A 17,664-nucleotide genomic window follows, 5' to 3' on the forward strand; every position below is an offset into this window, starting at 1 on the left:
GTGGGTAGGTAGCAGCTTCAGCATTTGCAGAGAGGACGTAAATTACTTCTTTGGCTCAAATGACAAGGTGAGGTTTATATGACTGAGACCTAAGTGTGCTTCAGGACCCACTTACTTGTTTTTGCTACGGACAGCCTGGAACTGGAGTCAGAGCCACTCCAGTTAGGCTTTGTTAGCTGCATGGCAGTTGGGTGTTAAGACCACTTTGAGCTGAAAGGCCTGTCTGGCACTTCTCTACCAGTCTCAGCTTCCCGAGTGAAGATAAGACTAGTGCCCGCTTTCTAGGGTTACCAGGAGTATTAACGAGACAGTAGGTATCACCATTAGCAGATGGGCTGAACTTGGAGGAAACATTTGGGAAACAGCTTTATGAGGTGCATACCTCTGTCACCAAAGGCGATGTGGAATCTTCCCACCTGCCTCTTCAGAGCATCCTGGGCAGATCTCCTAGATTCCTAGTGATTTTCTGTAGGTTATCGTATTAAAAAGCCAGTTTTAGGCTTCTTCGTTCTACCAAACTCAAGAGTTTCAGAAAACAGCAGTGCTGAAGCATTAGTGTCGGCATCTATTTTTTTTTTTTTTTTTTGGTGTATGTGGGGGTCCTTGCTCCACTTCTTTGCTTCTTTCCACCCGCTGCTGGCCCCTCCATAGTCAAGGGTCAAGGGAATTGGAGATTAGAGAAGTAGGCAGAGTTTTTTCACTTACCAAGTGCTGGTGCGCTCCCTCTGGGCTGCCGCATGTCTCCTGTCATGGCTGGCCTTTTGTAGGGGCACATTAGTGGTTTCTTAGAGCTGCCTCCCCGCAACTGTCATCCCACCCTCAGGGACCTTACAAGGATCTTTCCCTGATGCTCTGTCCAGCTGGCCTCTGCAGCCTTCACCCCCAGCTGCCCTGAGCCTTCTCCACTGGCAGAGAGCCCACCCACTTCTGCAGGGTCCTGCATGGGTCACCTGGCTGTCTTCTGATTCTGAGCTGTCCTGCTGGTCCCCCAGGAAATCCAACATCCTTGTCCTGACAGAGTTGCCCTGCTGCTTGCTCTTCCCCTGCAGCCTTCCTAGCAGCTGCAGCCAGGTGACGGGCAAGCCCTCTACAAGCTCCTGGGAACTCCCTGTGCTCTGGTCCGGAAACAGTATGGGGTGGGCTCATGAGCTTGAGCACCTCTGCAGTGCTTTAATGGACCGTGCAATGCCATTTTTCTTTCTTGCAAGTCTCCATTCTTCAGGAGGCATTCTCTCCGATATCCTCATGGAAGGGAAGGGGAAATGCTGCAGAGCTCTCCTCTCTTTTATTTATTTATTTATTAGTTATTTACTTATCTATTTTTTGAGATGGAGTTTAGCTCTTGTTGCCCAAGCCAGAGGGCAATGGTGTGATCTTGGCTCACTGCAACCTCCACCTCCTGGGTTCAAGTGATTCTCCTGCCTTATTCTCCTGTGTAGCTAGGATTACAGATGCGTGCCACCATGCCCAGCTAATTTTTTGTATTTTTAATAGAGACGGGGTTTCGCCATGTTGACTGGGCTGGTCTTGAACTCCTGACTTCAGGTGATCCGCCCGCCTCGGCCTCCCAAAATGCTAGTAATACAGGCATGAGCCACTGCACCTGGCCTCTCTTTTTAACTTCCATTGGAAACCTTTCCTCCCAAGTCATCTCTAGCCTGCTCTGAAATGGGCTGTGACATTTGGTCACTGTGTAGCAAGTCCTGTGAGAATGAGCCTAGTGCCTGTCTTTAGAAAGTGAGTACTTTCTAAAGTGTGTGTCACCTATTGTCTCTAGTTTTGAGTAAACAGGAAGAGTCTCATTCTGTGTTCTTCATAAGTTTCATAGTACAGGGCCTGGCCCATAGTAAACACCAGCGAGTATTGGGCATTATCATTATTTACCTTCTTTGGGCTCTAGTTTTCTCATCTGGAAAGTTGAGTTTATGGTGGACTCTGCTCTGCTTGCCTCTTAGGACTGTTAACGTGTATGAAAGTATTGTAAGTCCATTTCATTTTTATCCTTTAGCCACAGCAGAACGGGATCTCTCCGCGCATGTTTAAGGCCTTTGTAAGCAAGAGCCACCCGGAATTCTCCTCTAACAGACAGCAAGATGCCCAGGAATTCTTCTTGCACCTGGTGAATCTAGTAGAGGTGAGTAGTCAGTCTTTGCGATGCTCAGCGGGGTTGTAAGAAGGGTGCCGAGCCACTCAGTGCAGTCCGCTGTGGCTTGATCAGAGTGCCTCCCCATTCTCTTCTTGCTTCAGTCTCTCCTGTCGAAGCTGGTTCAGAATCAGCTCCCTGGAAACTCTCTGCTCAGCCCACTTGATGTGACTGTTCTTCACATGCTAGTTTCCAGACACTTGTGGATCTCTGTGCTCCTCTTAACCTATATGTGTTATAGGAGTGCTTGCCAGTTATTCCACTCACAATTTATTTTTCCTGGTCTTTGTGACAAAGTCCCTTAAGAGCCCCGCATGGTATTTGGTGTCCTGCCACTGCTCAAAGATGATGACTCTGCTCACATCAGAATTGAATGCTATTAAAAACATTTTTTTTTTTTTTTTTTTTTTGAGACGGAGTCTAGCTCTGTTGCCCAGGCTGGAGTACAGTGGCACGATCTTGGCTCACTGCAACTTCTGCCTCCCAGGTTCAAGTGATTCTCCTGCCTCAGCCTCCTGAGTATCTGGGATTATAGACACCTGCCACCATGCCTGGCTAATTTTTGTATTTTTAGTAGAGATAGGGTTTCACCACGTTGGTCAGTCTGGTCTTGAACTCCTGACCTCGCGATCCACCTGCCTTGGCCTCCCAAAGTGCTGGGATTACAGATGTGAGCTGGAAAGCCACTGAGAATTCCTGAGTAAAGGCTTTTTTTCCCCCTGAAAAAACAACTTTTTTTTTTTCCCCTTCCTGGTTACAACAGTGTTCTTTGTGGAAAATATAGAAAACACAAAGGAGAACATCAAAATCCCCCTTAATGCCACCCCCCTGCAAACAGCCAGTGTTTTTTTTTTTTTTTTTTTGTCGCCCAGGCTGGAGTGCAGTGGCATGATCTTGGCCCACTGCAACCTCAGCCTTCCAGATTCAAGCGATTCTCCTGCCTCAGCCTCCTGAGTAGCTGGGATTACAGGCGCCCACCACCACGCCTGGCTAATTTTTTGTATTTTTAGTAGAAATGGGGTTTCACCATGTTGGCCAGGCTGGTCTTGTACTCCTGACCTCAGATGATCCGCCCGCCTCTGCCTCCCAAAGTGCTGGGATTGCAGGCATGAACCACCGCGCCCGGCCAACAGCCAGTGTTCATAGTTTGGCATCTGCCCTTCCCGTCACTTTCCAGGTCTTATGTTAATTCTCTACATGCCCTTCCGTAAGCAGCGTTTTCACTTAAATGTTTTGCCACATCGTTACATCTGTTAACAGAGCATGATTTCTGTTTTATTTGTACCTAATTTATATGAGTGTATTTATATAATCATATTGTACATGTTTTCATTTTTCTGGGGCAGCCCTTTATTTTTTTCCCTTTCTCTTTTGATTGGCTTCTCCTCCTCCTTTCTTTTCATTCTATGAATTTCTCTCCCATGGTTTTTAATTTAATAATATTGACATAGTAATCCATGATGAACTGTATTTTATTTTACCAATCCCCATTTTTGGACTTTAGATAAATTCCCGTGTTTTGCTATTAAAGTGCATTGGTGAATGGGCATGCCCAGAGGAAATGTTTAATAAAGCCAACTGTTTACACCAGGTTTAGAGTTCATTTTCTAGTAAGTCTTAGTGGCTCAATATTCAAGCATTTACTAACCTGATACAATCCATCCTTCAGAGGAACCGCATCGGCTCGGAAAACCCAAGCGATGTTTTTCGTTTTTTGGTGGAAGAACGCATTCAGTGCTGTCAGACCCGGAAAGTCCGCTACACGGAGAGGGTGGATTACCTGATGCAGTTACCTGTGGCCATGGAGGCGGCAACCAACAAGGGTAACAATTCCAAAGCGGGAAGTTAGTACTGTGTGTCTTCATATGGGAAAACCCTTGAATCAGAGAGAATGGTTTAGTCACTGAAGTGGGTCAGGAGTAGACCCAGCCCAGATGATGTCTGCTTTGCTCATCTCTTTTCATCTCTTTGTTAGTTCCCATGTGACTTTTCCTTTGAGAAGAATCAAATGCATCACAGGTTTTATGGAGGCGTTATGGTTCGAACCTACTTCACTGCCTATAAATTTGGCCAACTACTGAGTATGGAGTCAGCATAATTTTGGGGAAAATTATTGGTAATGATATATGTAGAAAATTCTTTAACACTGTCATTTATAAGTTGTGCTATAAAGTCTGAGGGAAATGATCAGGACTGTATTTTTTAAAGTTAGACATTTGAGCAGAGGTCTCTTGAAATAATCCGGCTTTGGCACATGAGTATTTCAGCCACCTCTTCTGGGAGATAAATTGTGTCAGGGTTCTTTGTAAAGGCAAAGCCCATTAGAAGGGTCTCTGGACTTTGGAAGAGAGAAGGAGGCAGAGATGTGGCATTCATGTTTGGTGCCTTCTCCTTCCATCAGTCTAATCTGGTTCTTCCTAGGCAGAATAGACAAATGGTATTTCTTTGAATTAACATCGTATAAGCAAAATAGATAAAATAGCTGCTGGATTGCTCATCTCCTGTGAACCAGTCATTTTTGTAAAGTTCGGCAATTCCACTCTGCAGCCATAAAAAGGAATGAGATTATGTCCTTTGCACATGGATGAAGCTGGAAGCCATCATCCTCAGCAAACTAACACAGGAACAGAAAACCAAACACCGCATGTTCGCATTCATAAGTGGGAGTTGAACATTGAGAACACATGGACAAAGGGAGGGGAACATCACACACTGGGGCCTCTTGGGGGGTGGAGGGAAAGGGGAGGGAATTTAGAGGACAAGACAATAGGTGCAGCAAACCACCGTGGCACATGTATACCTGTGTAACAGACCTGCACGTTCTGCACATGTATCCTGTTTTTTTTTTTTTTTTTTTAGAATAAAGAAAAAAAAGTTCAGCAAATCCCTGGATGGCCCATTTTCCTCTTTCTTGTGTGTGGGGAGTCATGGGTCAGTTTATGATGTTAACTGAAAAGTGATGATTATGATGATTTGAGATGAAATGATTTTCATTTTCTATATGCTCATGCAGTTTTTGATCAATTTCAAAATCTTTCCAGTGTAGAAACAAGGGAATGGGAGTCTGTTGTTTGTTTCCTTGTTAGAACTAGGCTTCAGTGGTTTCTCTTGTCTACCTCAGGGTTACTGACTCACATGTCTGCTCAGGTCCATGATCTTTTCTAATTCTGTTTATCATTTATTAGTGATAACTATTTTTTTTTCAGAAAGGAGATTTATAATTTAGTCTCTGGAATTTGACTGCTGGGAATATCTAATGTTAGCAACCTAGATATAAGTACATCATAAACTGACTGGGGACAGGGGAATGAATTTTAAAAGCATCTAAGATGTGTTTAGGAAAACAGATATGTGTGTAAGTGTACTTACAAACTGATAAATCAGGAGTTTTTTTTGTTTGTTTTTTTTTCTTTTTTGGGTAATACAAAAGAAATGACCAGAAAGGCCATTCAGATCTATATAAAATTTTGACTACAGGCTAGTTTCCAGGACCAGATCTGCTGGTGCTTGGGAGCTTCCTCTTTTTCCCTTTGTATTTAATCATTTGAGTAGGAATAGCACAGAGGCCTTCGAGGTTGGTAGCCCTATGTCTGAGGTGTTGGGTAACCTCCACAGGAAGTTGTCTTGGCAGTGTTGGTTACTGTCATGGGTGTGTGATGGGGGCTAACTGCAGTCCTGTAGTTATCCTCCTCCTTGGCCTCACACCTCTGTGGGACCCATGACCTCTAATCATAGCTGCTGGTGGAACCAAATCAGAAAATGTATAACACCGCATCTGGTTCTTGGTTCTTGTCAGGCGCTTAGCAGTGATTTTTTTTTTTTTCCTGCCTTTGGTTATTTTATTTTAAAACAGCTTAGAGTTAACAGGAATGTTTTTGTTACTTCTGTCTATGTGTGTGATCATTGGCAAAAATTGATCCCCTTACACAATATAACATCTCTTTCTGGCCTCATCTGTTGGGTTGTGGAGGAAGTGCTGATCAGGGTTTGAAGTCCAGCTTTGTCAGTAATTGGCTGGTTTTGACTTTGGGCCTCAGTTCTTCAGCAAGGCAGTGAAGGACTGAGAAGAGGTTAGCCCTTGGACCTTTACTGGCTATAAAATACTCTGATGTGAAGGCCTTGTTTTGGGAGGATGGCATTTGAATAAAGCCAGGATTGGCCTTTGGACAAACCAGGTTCATGGGCATTTATATTACACTCATGGTTTGACCCTCTCACCCACCCAGGCCAGGCCAAGCTCACACTTCCCTCCTGTCAGTCTCAAAGGGGAGCACGCAAAAGGATGTGAATGGCTCAACGCCACCTGTCGGTGCAACTCTAAAGACAGCCCCAGAACAGCCTTTCAGCAGGCGCATCTGGCTCTGTAAAGGACAACAAATAAGCAACCCTGGCCCAGCCCAGGAGCCTTCAGGGAAGACTGTTCAAAGAGGGTGCTTTTCATTTCCGTAGGGTAAGAGCGATTGCAAGGTCATTCATTTGCTCTTTCCCTCAGATGAACTGATTGCTTATGAACTAACGAGAAGGGAAGCAGAAGCAAACAGAAGACCCCTTCCTGAGTTGGTGCGTGCCAAGATCCCATTTAGTGCCTGCCTTCAGGCCTTCTCTGAACCAGACAACGTTGACGATTTCTGGAGCAGTGCCCTACAAGCGAAGTCTGCGGGTGTGAAGTAAGTGTGTGTATGTGTGGTGGCAGTGGGGTGAGGAGGGGCCTTTAGAGGTGGGGACAGGGATAGGGGAGAGGGAGTGGGTGTTCTTTGTGTCTGTGTGTATTTGTTCATGTGTGATGGATGGGATTATGGTTCACACACCCTAATTGTCGTCATACTTCACTTGTGTGAGACGTGCCCAATAAAACAGGCCTGTGATTTATATTATATGCTAAGGAGGGGTTTTCTTTTTTCTTTTATTAAATGTAAGGCTGTGATTTATTCTCTATTAGGAGCCTGCCTGCCTTTCCTTCCTTCCTTCCTTCCTTCCTTCCTTCCTTCCTTCCTTCCTTCCTTCCTTCCTTCCTTCCTCTTTCCCTCCCTCCCAACCTTGCCCACACCCCCAGCCCCTCTCTCACCAAGAGGGTACAGCAAAGAAACAATCCCATACTCCCAAATGGAAAGAATGACATTATTAATGAAGAAATTATAAAAATACTTAAGACAGGCCTCCATATTTAAACTCCATTGTGCTATATTTTAACTCCGTAATTAAAGACTTGGTCTAGAACTTAGTTGACTATGTTTCTCCTTGGAGACTAGGAGTCTCAGGACATCTCAAAGTGGACAGGAAGTCTCCTGAGCATTGCTGAAATGAGCCGCTCAGGGTTTAGTCAGATGTCCTGTTTTCACATTGTGAGGCTGGTTGTCAGACACACACAAGTTTTTTTTCCCCATCTGCCACCCTAGTTGATTTGATACAGTCGAATCCTTGCCAACATACTTCATATCACTGCACTTATTGGAAAAACAGTGCTTACAGTGGCAAAAAACAAAGGGGGGTCTGAAAGTTTGGCTCCAGGAGTTTTGCTACATTCAGATATTCTTTGGCCATTTTTCTTTGAGGCTAAGATTGAGATTTTGGCTAACATAAAGGGGATTAAAGGATGGAACAGCTGGTGTGGGCTGTTTTTACCATGGCCTCAATAGCAGTTCAACCTGTATATATATAAAATATATAACATAATATATAATAAATATTATATAATATATAATATATTATAATAAATGTTATATTATATAATATATAATATAACAATATATAATATATAAATATAATATAATATTTATACTATATACTATATATATACTATATAATATATTATATATACTATATTATATATACTATATAATATAGTATATATACTATATAATGTATAATATATACTATATAATATATAATATATATTATATATATATTTTAGATGGAGTTTCGCTCTGTCACCCAGGCTGGAGTGCAGTGGCATGATCTCAGCTCACTGCAACCTCCGCCTCCTGAGTTCAAACAATTCTCCTGGTTCAGCCTCCCGAGTAGCTAGGAATGCAGGCATGTGCCACCAAGCCTGGCTAATTTTTGTATTTTTTTTTTTTTTTTGAGATGGAGTTTTGCTCTTGTTGCCCAGGCTGGAGTGCAGTGGCGCGATCTTGGCTCACCGCAACCTCTGCCTCCCAGGTTCAAGTGGTTCTCCTGCCTCAGCTTCTCAAGTAGCTAGGATTACAGGCCTGTGCCACCATGCCTGGCTAATTTTGTATTTTTAGTAGAGATGGTATTTCTCCATGTTGGTCAGGCTGGTTTCGAACTCTCAACCTCAGGTGATCCTCCTGCCTTGGTCTCCCAGAGTGCTGGGATTACAAGCGTGAGCCACTGCGCCCAGCCAATTTTTGTTTTTTTTAGTGGAGACGGGGTTTTACTATTTGGCCAGGCTGGTCTTGAACTCCTGACCTCAGGTGATCTGTCCTCCTCAGCCTCCCCAAAGTGCTGGGATTACAGGCATGAGCCACCATGTCTGGCCTCAGCCTATATTTTATGTTCTCTGTGAAACCCCTCCCTCAGGTTTCTGCTGTGTTTCAGATTATAGACTTCATATGTTAACAACAGGAAAGCAAAAACAATTTATTTCAAAAAGGAAAAACAAGCCATATTTGTTAAAATTATTTTTAAAAAGCTCCTTATTCAAGGGAAATTAATAGTAGTTCATTTGGGATCAGTTGCCCATCACTAGGTGAGTGTTCATCCTAGGACTGCTCAGTTGTAGGCGTGGGTGGTTGTGTGTGTGCATGTTGTGTATGTGTGCACAGGTGCATGTGCCTGTTTGTGTCCTTGCAGATAACAGTTGTTGAGTTCTCAAGTTCAGTGTGAGAGATACTTTATTACAACTCAGAGATATCTTTGGGCAGTTAGACCTCTACACCCTCTATTAGTGATGGAAGCAATTTTTAAAAATCATTGACAGTAGGTGTAAGACTGATTCCTCGAACATTTATCCTTTTCTCTTTGTGCTTTTGTTCTGATTCCATTTTGGAGGTGGAAGGTGATCATGGGGCCTGGAAGCTTCGAAAGCCCCAGCATCAGGTGTGAGCTGCAGAGTGGGATATTGTTCACTTGCCTGGCCCTCGGCCACACCTTTCTGCTCTTCAGAAAAGTGCCTGGTGTCTTAGAAGTGCAGGGTGTGACACACTCTCTGTGCCTGCCTCTCCCTATAAGTGTCTTACCAGGAAGCAGCGTTTACAACACCTGGAAATGGCCCATCTTTAAAATGCGGACTGAGAGGTATTAGCTTTCCACAGACAGGCAGATTCCCTGAGCCCAGGGCTAGTGGTCAGGAGACCTGGATTCTTCTCCTGTGTCCACCTCCCACCTTAGCTTCTGTCCTGGGGCAAAGTCACCGCCCAGTGATTCCATCTGTAATGGAGAAATGATGCTGTCCTGAATTTCTCCTCAGATGCTACAAAATATTCAGTTGTAGGCAGTGCTAGCCTATCTATCTAGAATCCTCGAGGAGGGGTTTCTGCTTCCTATAGTTCTTACAAGGACCTTTTACCTTTTCTTTTTTGTCTGCATACACACATGCTCTTGCATGTGCCTTTTATATACATGAGAAGAATTAGTACTGGGCATATCCAGTTGTCACGAATTGAAAACTAGTCCCTGTGGGAAAGAAAAAGACAATGTTAAAGGTCATAAAGCAACTGTCATTTATTGCACATTTGTTATTGCCAGGTCATGTGTTAAGCACTTCCCATCAATGATCATATTTCATTCTCTTAGTAGTCTGAGGTAGGTACCATTATTTTCTCATTTTATGAAGGAAGAAATAAAAGACGTAATTGGCCAGTAAGTGGCAGGCATGGGATTCATTCCAGTCTGATTGAGTTCAAACTCTCAACGTTTGTTATCGAGCACCCCTATATTCCTTGTCATGCTTGCTTATCCTTACATTTTTGTAGTCTTGCTTTTCTTTATTATGCTTTATCATGTTTCAAATATAAGTTTTGAGAAAACCACTTCAGTAGATTTCTAAGAGATGTTATTTTTATTTCCTGCAGTGTAAGCTGTGATTCAGTCTACATTTTATTAATTTGGGGCCTTGAGTTTTTCTTTTGTTACACCCAGAGCCTGAAGACCAGGAAGAGGCAAAAAAAATGTCCTAAATATCTTGGCGGATCTTGCATCAGTGTGGGCCAGACGTAAAGACCCTTCTCTTAAATGATCATGAACAGACTGTGTCTGGGAAGAATATTAGTGCTTGGAACATTTATTCACCCAGCAAATATTATCACTCACTTAGCATATTCTAGGCAATGGGTTGAACAAGACCTAACTCCTTCCCTCAGATAGATAAAGAGTTGAGAGGGAGAGATTTTTACTTACCCACGATCATTTCTAAAGAGAAAAGCATACTGTGGGGTTGCAGAGCACAGACTCTGAGTAGATGCCTAGTGTTTGAATGCCCAGGCTAGAACTTATTGGTATGTGACCTTGGCCAAGTGACCTCACCGCCATAAGCTCCGGCTTCCCTATCTGTAAACTGGGGATAATAATGGTACTTTCTTTACAGGGTTGGGGTAAGGATTAAGTGAGATAAGTCGTGTAAAGTGCTTCACACAGAGCAAATATGGGATGGAATTGTTATTTCTGTTATCTTTATCTTCCTTTTTTTGTCTTTGATGATGTAATTTGAGTGTGGTGGATTGATGATTATATTTCAACAAGCAGACAGGGTAAGATTACGGATTTTTTTTAGTTGTTAGGTTTTCAGTACTGTAGACATCTTAATGTCTGAATGTCAGGAAGAGGTACACTTTATATTTCTTTCTCAATACCATCTTTATTGTATTTTTGCCTTAATTATGATTTAGCGAACAATCAATATATTTTAAATAATGTTAACAGGTTGTTAACAACAACACAATATTGTTGTTGGGACCTACTCTAAGCACTTTATATGTCTTAAAGCATTTAATTCCCATAACAGCTCTTTGAAGTAAATTTGCTGTCTATCTAGATCATTAGAATGACTTACATTCTAATGATCTTTATTAAAAACATATCGCTTTCCAAGAAATATTTTAATTCCAGGAATTAATGTTAGGAATAAAAGAATAAGCTGAACATAATTTATAACTTTGCTAGATTTAACTAACTTGATGTCCCCAAACTGCAATAAATGAATGCAAAGCATAGCTTTTGAGATTGATTTGGATGGATACATACTGAACAGTTACTACATGTGAGCGATTCAACTTGAGACCCTATAGAGGTTACAAAGATGAATAAAGAATGTTTTTCCCAATAGGGCAAATATTATGTGAACACCATCTAAATCTACTTTCTGGTACTTTTAGGTTGGCAGCTACCCATAACACAGTGATGTGTTAAATTGTCCCTGCCCCAAACTTGAGTTATTTCCCTACCCCTACTATGGTATTACAGCTGACACGCCACCTAGATACTGACCACAGAGCAGCTTCAAGAGTCTCAGGGATCCTGAGTCATATTTTGGAAATTATTGGTTGACCAATGTCTTTTGGTTGATTTCACTGTTATGTATTTTCCAGATTTTAAGCTAATGTGGTAGGAAGAGGAGGTGAGACAAAGAACATTTTTACATTAAATATCATGGCCAGGTGTGGTGGCTCACATCTGTAATCCCAGCACTCTGGGAGGCTGAGGTGGGTGGATCACATGAGGTTAGGGGTTCAAAACTAGCCTGGCCAACATGGTGAAACCCTATCTCTACTAAAAATACAAAAATTAGCTGGACATGGTGGCAGGTGCCTGTAATCCCAGCTACTCAGGAGGCTGAGGCAGGAGAGTTGCTTGAATCCAGGAGGCAGAGGTTGCAGTGAGCCAAGATCATTCCATTGCGCTCCAGCCTGGGCAACAAGAGCAAAACTCTGTCTCAAAAAAAAAAAAAATTATATATATATAATTATATATAAAATTATACAATAAAATTATATATATAATTATATATATATAATTAAATAATATAATTATATATATAAAATACAAGATGGAAGTTGTTTTTTGGTGCAGTTGAGGACTTGGTGACATTTAAATAAGAATAATGTTTATTACTGCTTCTCAGAAGATAGAAAAACCTAATTAGAGATAATATATAATTTCTGGAGAGTGAGCCTGGCTAATAGTAGATCAGTTGCTTGGGATGATAAAGCTCCTATTTTCTGAGCGTCTTTATATTACTGCCTTTATTCTTCTACCAACTTTGTAATGGAGAATTTGAGATACAGGAAATTTAAGTAACTTGCCTGGGGGTAAAATACAGATAAGTGACAGTTCGATTCAGCATCCAAGGCTTTGTAGCTTCTAGCTCTTTCGTGACAAAATAATCATGCTAATTCCTTAGGTATATACAATACTTTCTAGTGTGCCAAGCGATTTCACATCATTTCATGAACATTGCATGGCCTGGCAGGTAGACATGATTAGTAAGTCCATTTTGTAGATGGATCAGGGAGGGTCAGTGATTTGCCCAGATTTGGAGTGAATGAAGTGGCATTTTCAAGACCCACATCCACGTCGTTTGACTGTTTTTTGTCCCGTGTTCTGTCCCTGTGCTGTGCCTTTTCTCTGACACTAGGGGGCAGCAATACATTTGCATTAATTTTCCAAATTCTGGGACGATGCATTACAAGTAGAAGGCAATGACTTAGATTTGAAAAGTGGAATAGGGGAGGATATTCTAGAATTTTTTATTTTAAAAGGTATCTGTGATACCTATCAACAGCTTATTTTCTTTTTTACATATACCTATCACACCTACATTGACTACAAACAAAAATGGTTGTTAAAAACAGAGCTTGAACTAGGGTATGAATTTGGTGTACAGGTTGAACAGTCTGTGTATAAAATTGCCAAATCCATGTCCAGGAAATTGAGCCTTTCTGAAAGTTTGGAGAGGACTCAAGATACTGGTAATGTGTATTAATTTTAAACTTCAAGGCCCAGATTCAGATGTTTTGGATACTTATCCCATAATATGTCTACCGCTAGGATCCATGTGGCCATGGATTAGGTACCACAGTATTTTAATGAGGCCCTGGCATTTCCAATAGTCAACCTCAACCAAAGTTTCAGTAAGCCCTTCGTCTGCCAACTCTGTGCTATAAGACAGTGACTCTGTGTGGAAGTGGAAATGGAGGTGGGGGTGTTTCAGGATCACCTGGGGAACCTTTTCAAACCCCACATACATGTACATCATACATGCATGCTATAAACAGTCAAAAATATGTCTACTAAATTCTAGCAAGGATTTCAGAAAAAATAAATGGTTGAAAAGCACTTTTCAGAAATATAAAACACCACAGCAAAGTAAAAGTAACAATTTTGAAACAGGTCGAAAAGCATTCTTTTTTTTTTTTTTTGAGATGGAGTCTCGCTGTGTTGCCCAGGCTGGAGTCCAGTGGCGCCATCTTGGCTCACTGCAACCTTCGCCTCCGGGGTTCAAGTGATTCTTCTGCCTCAGCCTCCCGAGTGGGGATTACAGGCGTGGCCCTACCACGCCTGGCTAATTTTTGTATTTTTAGTAGAGACCGGGTTTCATCATGTTGACTAGGCTGGTCTTGAACTCCTGACCTCAGGTGATCCGCCCACCTCGGTCTCCCAAAGTGCTGGGATTACAGGTGTGAGCCACCGTGCCTGGCCAAAAGTATTCTTAAAGGATAACATCCTATGTTAAACATTTTCTTCTTGTGAAGAGGACAGGACAAAGGAGCAGGGGAGAGCGAATGTGTGTCCTCTTATATGTCTGTGTTTGTGTGTTCCTCCTCTTCAGTTCAGCCGTTGGAATGGCCAGGTGTGCCTCAGACAAAGTTGATATGCTTTTTGAACTGTATTACAATACTTATTGCCTTGTTTCATTGATATATCCCCTTGTGTTTCCCAGAACATCTCGCTTTGCTTCATTCCCTGAATACTTGGTAGTGCAGATAAAGAAGTTCACTTTTGGTCTTGACTGGGTTCCCAAAAAATTTGGTAGGTATCTTTTGCATGCTTTTGCTTAAAACATCAAATGAGCCATTTAAACAACATGGCATGTGAAAGAGCCCATGTAGTTGGCTGCCACAAACAGTTCCATTTCATTCTTCTATCATTCTCACCTTTCTGTTTTGAATCAGAGTATATGATAAGAACTGACAATACAAATTCCACCTGCTTACCCACCCCTCCATTTATGGTTTCTGGAATGACCGAATTCTAAGAGTGTAAACAGAATCCTCACATTGTCAAATAAACAGTGCTTTCCAAACTTGAACGTGCATATGAATTACCTGGGATCTTGGTTAAAATGCAGATGCAGATTAGGCAGGTCTGGAGTGGGCCTGTGATTCTAACAGGCTCCCACATGATGCTGCTGCTGCTGCTGCTGATGCTGTTGGTGCTGCTGGTCCACGGACCACACTTTGAGCAGCCAGTGGTTGAAGATGCAGTCTCCTCTTAGCATCTCTCCTCTGCCTCTGAGCAGGCAGGTGTGGCTAATGACATTCACTTAAATCATACATATATTATTAATAATAAAGTAGAAAAAGCCAGTTGCATTAGACAGTAAAACAAAAGGATGTGATTTTGGCTTCATGAGGTTTTCTTCATGCTAATTTTAAAAGTTCCTGACCATTGTTAGAGGTTAATTTTTCAGACAATGCATAAAAGCCTTTCTCCAGCATTATGATCTGATGCCAAGGATGTTACTAGGTTGTCCTCAGTGGAGTGGAAGAATGTACAGTTTCTCAAGCAAGTACCTTGGACTATTTGCCAGACTTTTAAAGTTTTTATGTTTTTAAGTACTTAAGAAAAAAAAACCAACTAAATCTTATGCTGGTTAACTAAGCACTTGTCCGAAGGGGATAGGTAAAAAGGATGTAGAATCGGCTGGAGTGATTTCCTAGAGACCTCCAGCACTAACAGTTACACAGCACTTGTTTGTCATGGGAAATTGTGCTGGGCTGTTACTGATACTACAGGAGATCCTCCCTTTTCTTGACGGAATAGTTTTGTGAGCAGAGGAAGACAAGAGGGCAGGATGTTGACCACTCAGCTTTTCTTCCATGGACCTGAAAAGTAACTGAGAGAAAAAACTTCCTTGTTCTGAAGGCTTTGAATTGCCTTGGAGATAGTTTGCTTATTTTCTTTGTCCTTGGAATTTCTGTAAAGGAATACAACATTTGAATCCCATTTCATTGACTTGCTGAATTTTAAGGAACCTCAAAATTTTCTTTAATGAACCTGAATTTTTCTCTTAAGGAGCAGTTGTATTGATTTTGTTGGTCAGTTTTTATGTTTGGTTTTGCTGCCTCCTGAAATTTAAATTTGCTTTTGTAAACTAAGCTCTGTTCTTTGGGTCGTTGTTTTAAAATAGGATTTATGTACCTGGTGTCATCACTGATTCTGGGGGCAGTACTTTCAGGTTGTTTGCTAGCCCAAAAGATGTATCCTGTAGCAACATTTGAACCCATTTTCCATTATTGTCATCTGAATATGTGCGATACTAAATCTTGACAGGGTATCAGTCAGACAAATTTTGTATTTGAATAAGTCAACACAACAACGGAGTCAAGAAGTTAAGAAAAGTACTGTAAAGATAATACACTAGAGATTCAATTAATTTCTTTAAAACTTCATTATTTATTCAAAACCATGTTTAGAATATCCATAGTACCCATCATGATCCGAGAATGGGTTGCATCGTCAAATGGGGTTGCAAACTCAAATGCCTAACAAGGACAGGGTAATAATCTAAATGAAGGAACTGGGCTGAGTATAGGAAGCTTGTAGCTAGCTAGCTTGGCCTTGCTTGGGTGTTCCCACGTTGAATAAAGAGATGAACTAGAAAAGCTACCATAAGAATCAGATTAGCACAAACGTGATGCTCAGGGAGCAACAAGGAGCAGTGGGGTCTGTGTCAGACTAGCATTGCACCATTGTCTAGGGTAGAAACTGAAGATCAGCTCCAGATGGTTGTTACCATATGAGAATATGCTACAGCTTTATGCTTTTCAAAATAAGCTGGAAATCTGGATTTTACCTTACATCTTCTGATTTAAAATTTGGAATTTGTTGTTCACACTTCTAAAATATCAAACAGATTGTGTCTGGGCCACACATGGTCTATGGGCTGCCAATTTGTGACCTCAGGCTTAAATGATTTGCTCTTGTTTGGTGTGAAATCCTGCCACCCACTGTATTTTCCCTGGGTTCTCCACTAATACCTGATTAGTCTTGATGAACCTGCTGGTCGAGCGACATATTCTAGGGAATTGAAAAACATCCCTTAGCTCTGTCTAGACATGTGCATGTAGAGTTATAGTGCTGGTATTATAATAAGCACATAATAAGTGATTATGGAGAGCCCAGTGGATATAATCTCTCTCATTTTGCAGATGTTTCTATTGATATGCCAGACCTACTTGATATCAACCATCTCCGAGCCAGGGGGTTACAGCCAGGAGAGGAGGAACTTCCAGACATCAGCCCCCCCATAGTCATTCCTGATGACTCAAAAGGTACCATCTCCTGCCAGGAGAATATGCTCTACCCTCCCACCTTGTTCTATAGGAACAGTCTCTTTCTTCCACCACTGTGTTGCTGCTACCACCACCACCCACTGGGGGTCTAGCTGCCTTGCTGTGATGTAACCCACCACCGACACACAGAAAGGGGGCATAGCTGCAATGGTAAACATAAAATAGACATTGTAAGAGGCACAGACCCATCATGTGTGGTCGAAATGGACAGTTTTTTTCTGTAGGCTCTTAGTCTAGGGAAGCTGTCATTCTTGGGAGTACCTTTGGACAACCTAAAGGGGAAATTGAATGGCGTGAGTTGGTTTTAAAAACTATGATGGCATCTTACCTCCCCAGCTTTGTTACTGCTTCATAGAAAGGAAGAGGTTTGAGTTTCTCTTTGACTCTGTGACCCTGTCACTGGTCATTGTTCAGAATACATAACTTTTTTTTTTTGAGGCGGAGCCTTGCTCTTTTGCCCAGGCTAGAGTGCAGTGGCATGATCTCAGCTCACTGCAACCTCCGCCTCCTGGGTTCAAGCAATTCTCCTGCCGCAGCCTCCCGAGTAGCTGGGACTACAGGCGCACACCACCATGCCTGCCTTATTATTATTATTTTTGTATTATTAGTAGAGACGGGGTTTCACCTTGTGAACGAGGATGGTCTCGATCTCCTGACCTCGTGATCTGCCCACCTCAGCCTCCCAAAGTGTTGGGATTACAGGCGTGAGCCACTGTGCCTGGCCTCATAACTTTTTAGTGGAAAAGGACATGCCAAAAATAGTTGTCTCACCTTTGTGGGTTCAAAAACAGTGTCAGAAAAATCGTGGTTTAATTATTAGCTCAGTTATCCCGATGAAATCAGTTTCATTCTGGCTTTGTTCACTCACCTGTTTACTGTTCATCTTCCTAATGAGTTAATCAGGTAAATTAACTCATAATGACAGAGCGCTCTCTGGGACTGTCTACTAAAGGTTTTCCATCAGTTAAACAGTGAAGCTGGTCAGGTATA

The 17,664-nt window shown here is 42.0% G+C and overlaps 1 protein-coding gene across 2 annotated transcripts in view; it reads left to right on the forward strand.

The window, feature by feature from the left end:
* USP13 (ubiquitin specific peptidase 13) overlaps positions 1-17,664 on the forward strand; it is a 148,083-nt gene that overhangs the window by 84,419 nt on the left and 46,000 nt on the right. For both annotated transcript variants that reach the window (XR_013413406.1, NM_001265638.1), the window contains 5 exon segments: positions 2,009-2,134; positions 3,813-3,966; positions 6,636-6,810; positions 14,040-14,128; positions 16,531-16,653. Coding sequence is in view for 1 of the 2 variants with exons in the window: in NM_001265638.1 (NP_001252567.1) it covers positions 2,009-2,134; positions 3,813-3,966; positions 6,636-6,810; positions 14,040-14,128; positions 16,531-16,653 (667 nt within the window). In the remaining variant the exon portion in view is untranslated.

Source organism: Macaca mulatta, chromosome 2 (assembly GCF_049350105.2).
Source record: "Macaca mulatta isolate MMU2019108-1 chromosome 2, T2T-MMU8v2.0, whole genome shotgun sequence".
NCBI classification, from domain to species: domain Eukaryota; kingdom Metazoa; phylum Chordata; class Mammalia; order Primates; family Cercopithecidae; genus Macaca; species Macaca mulatta.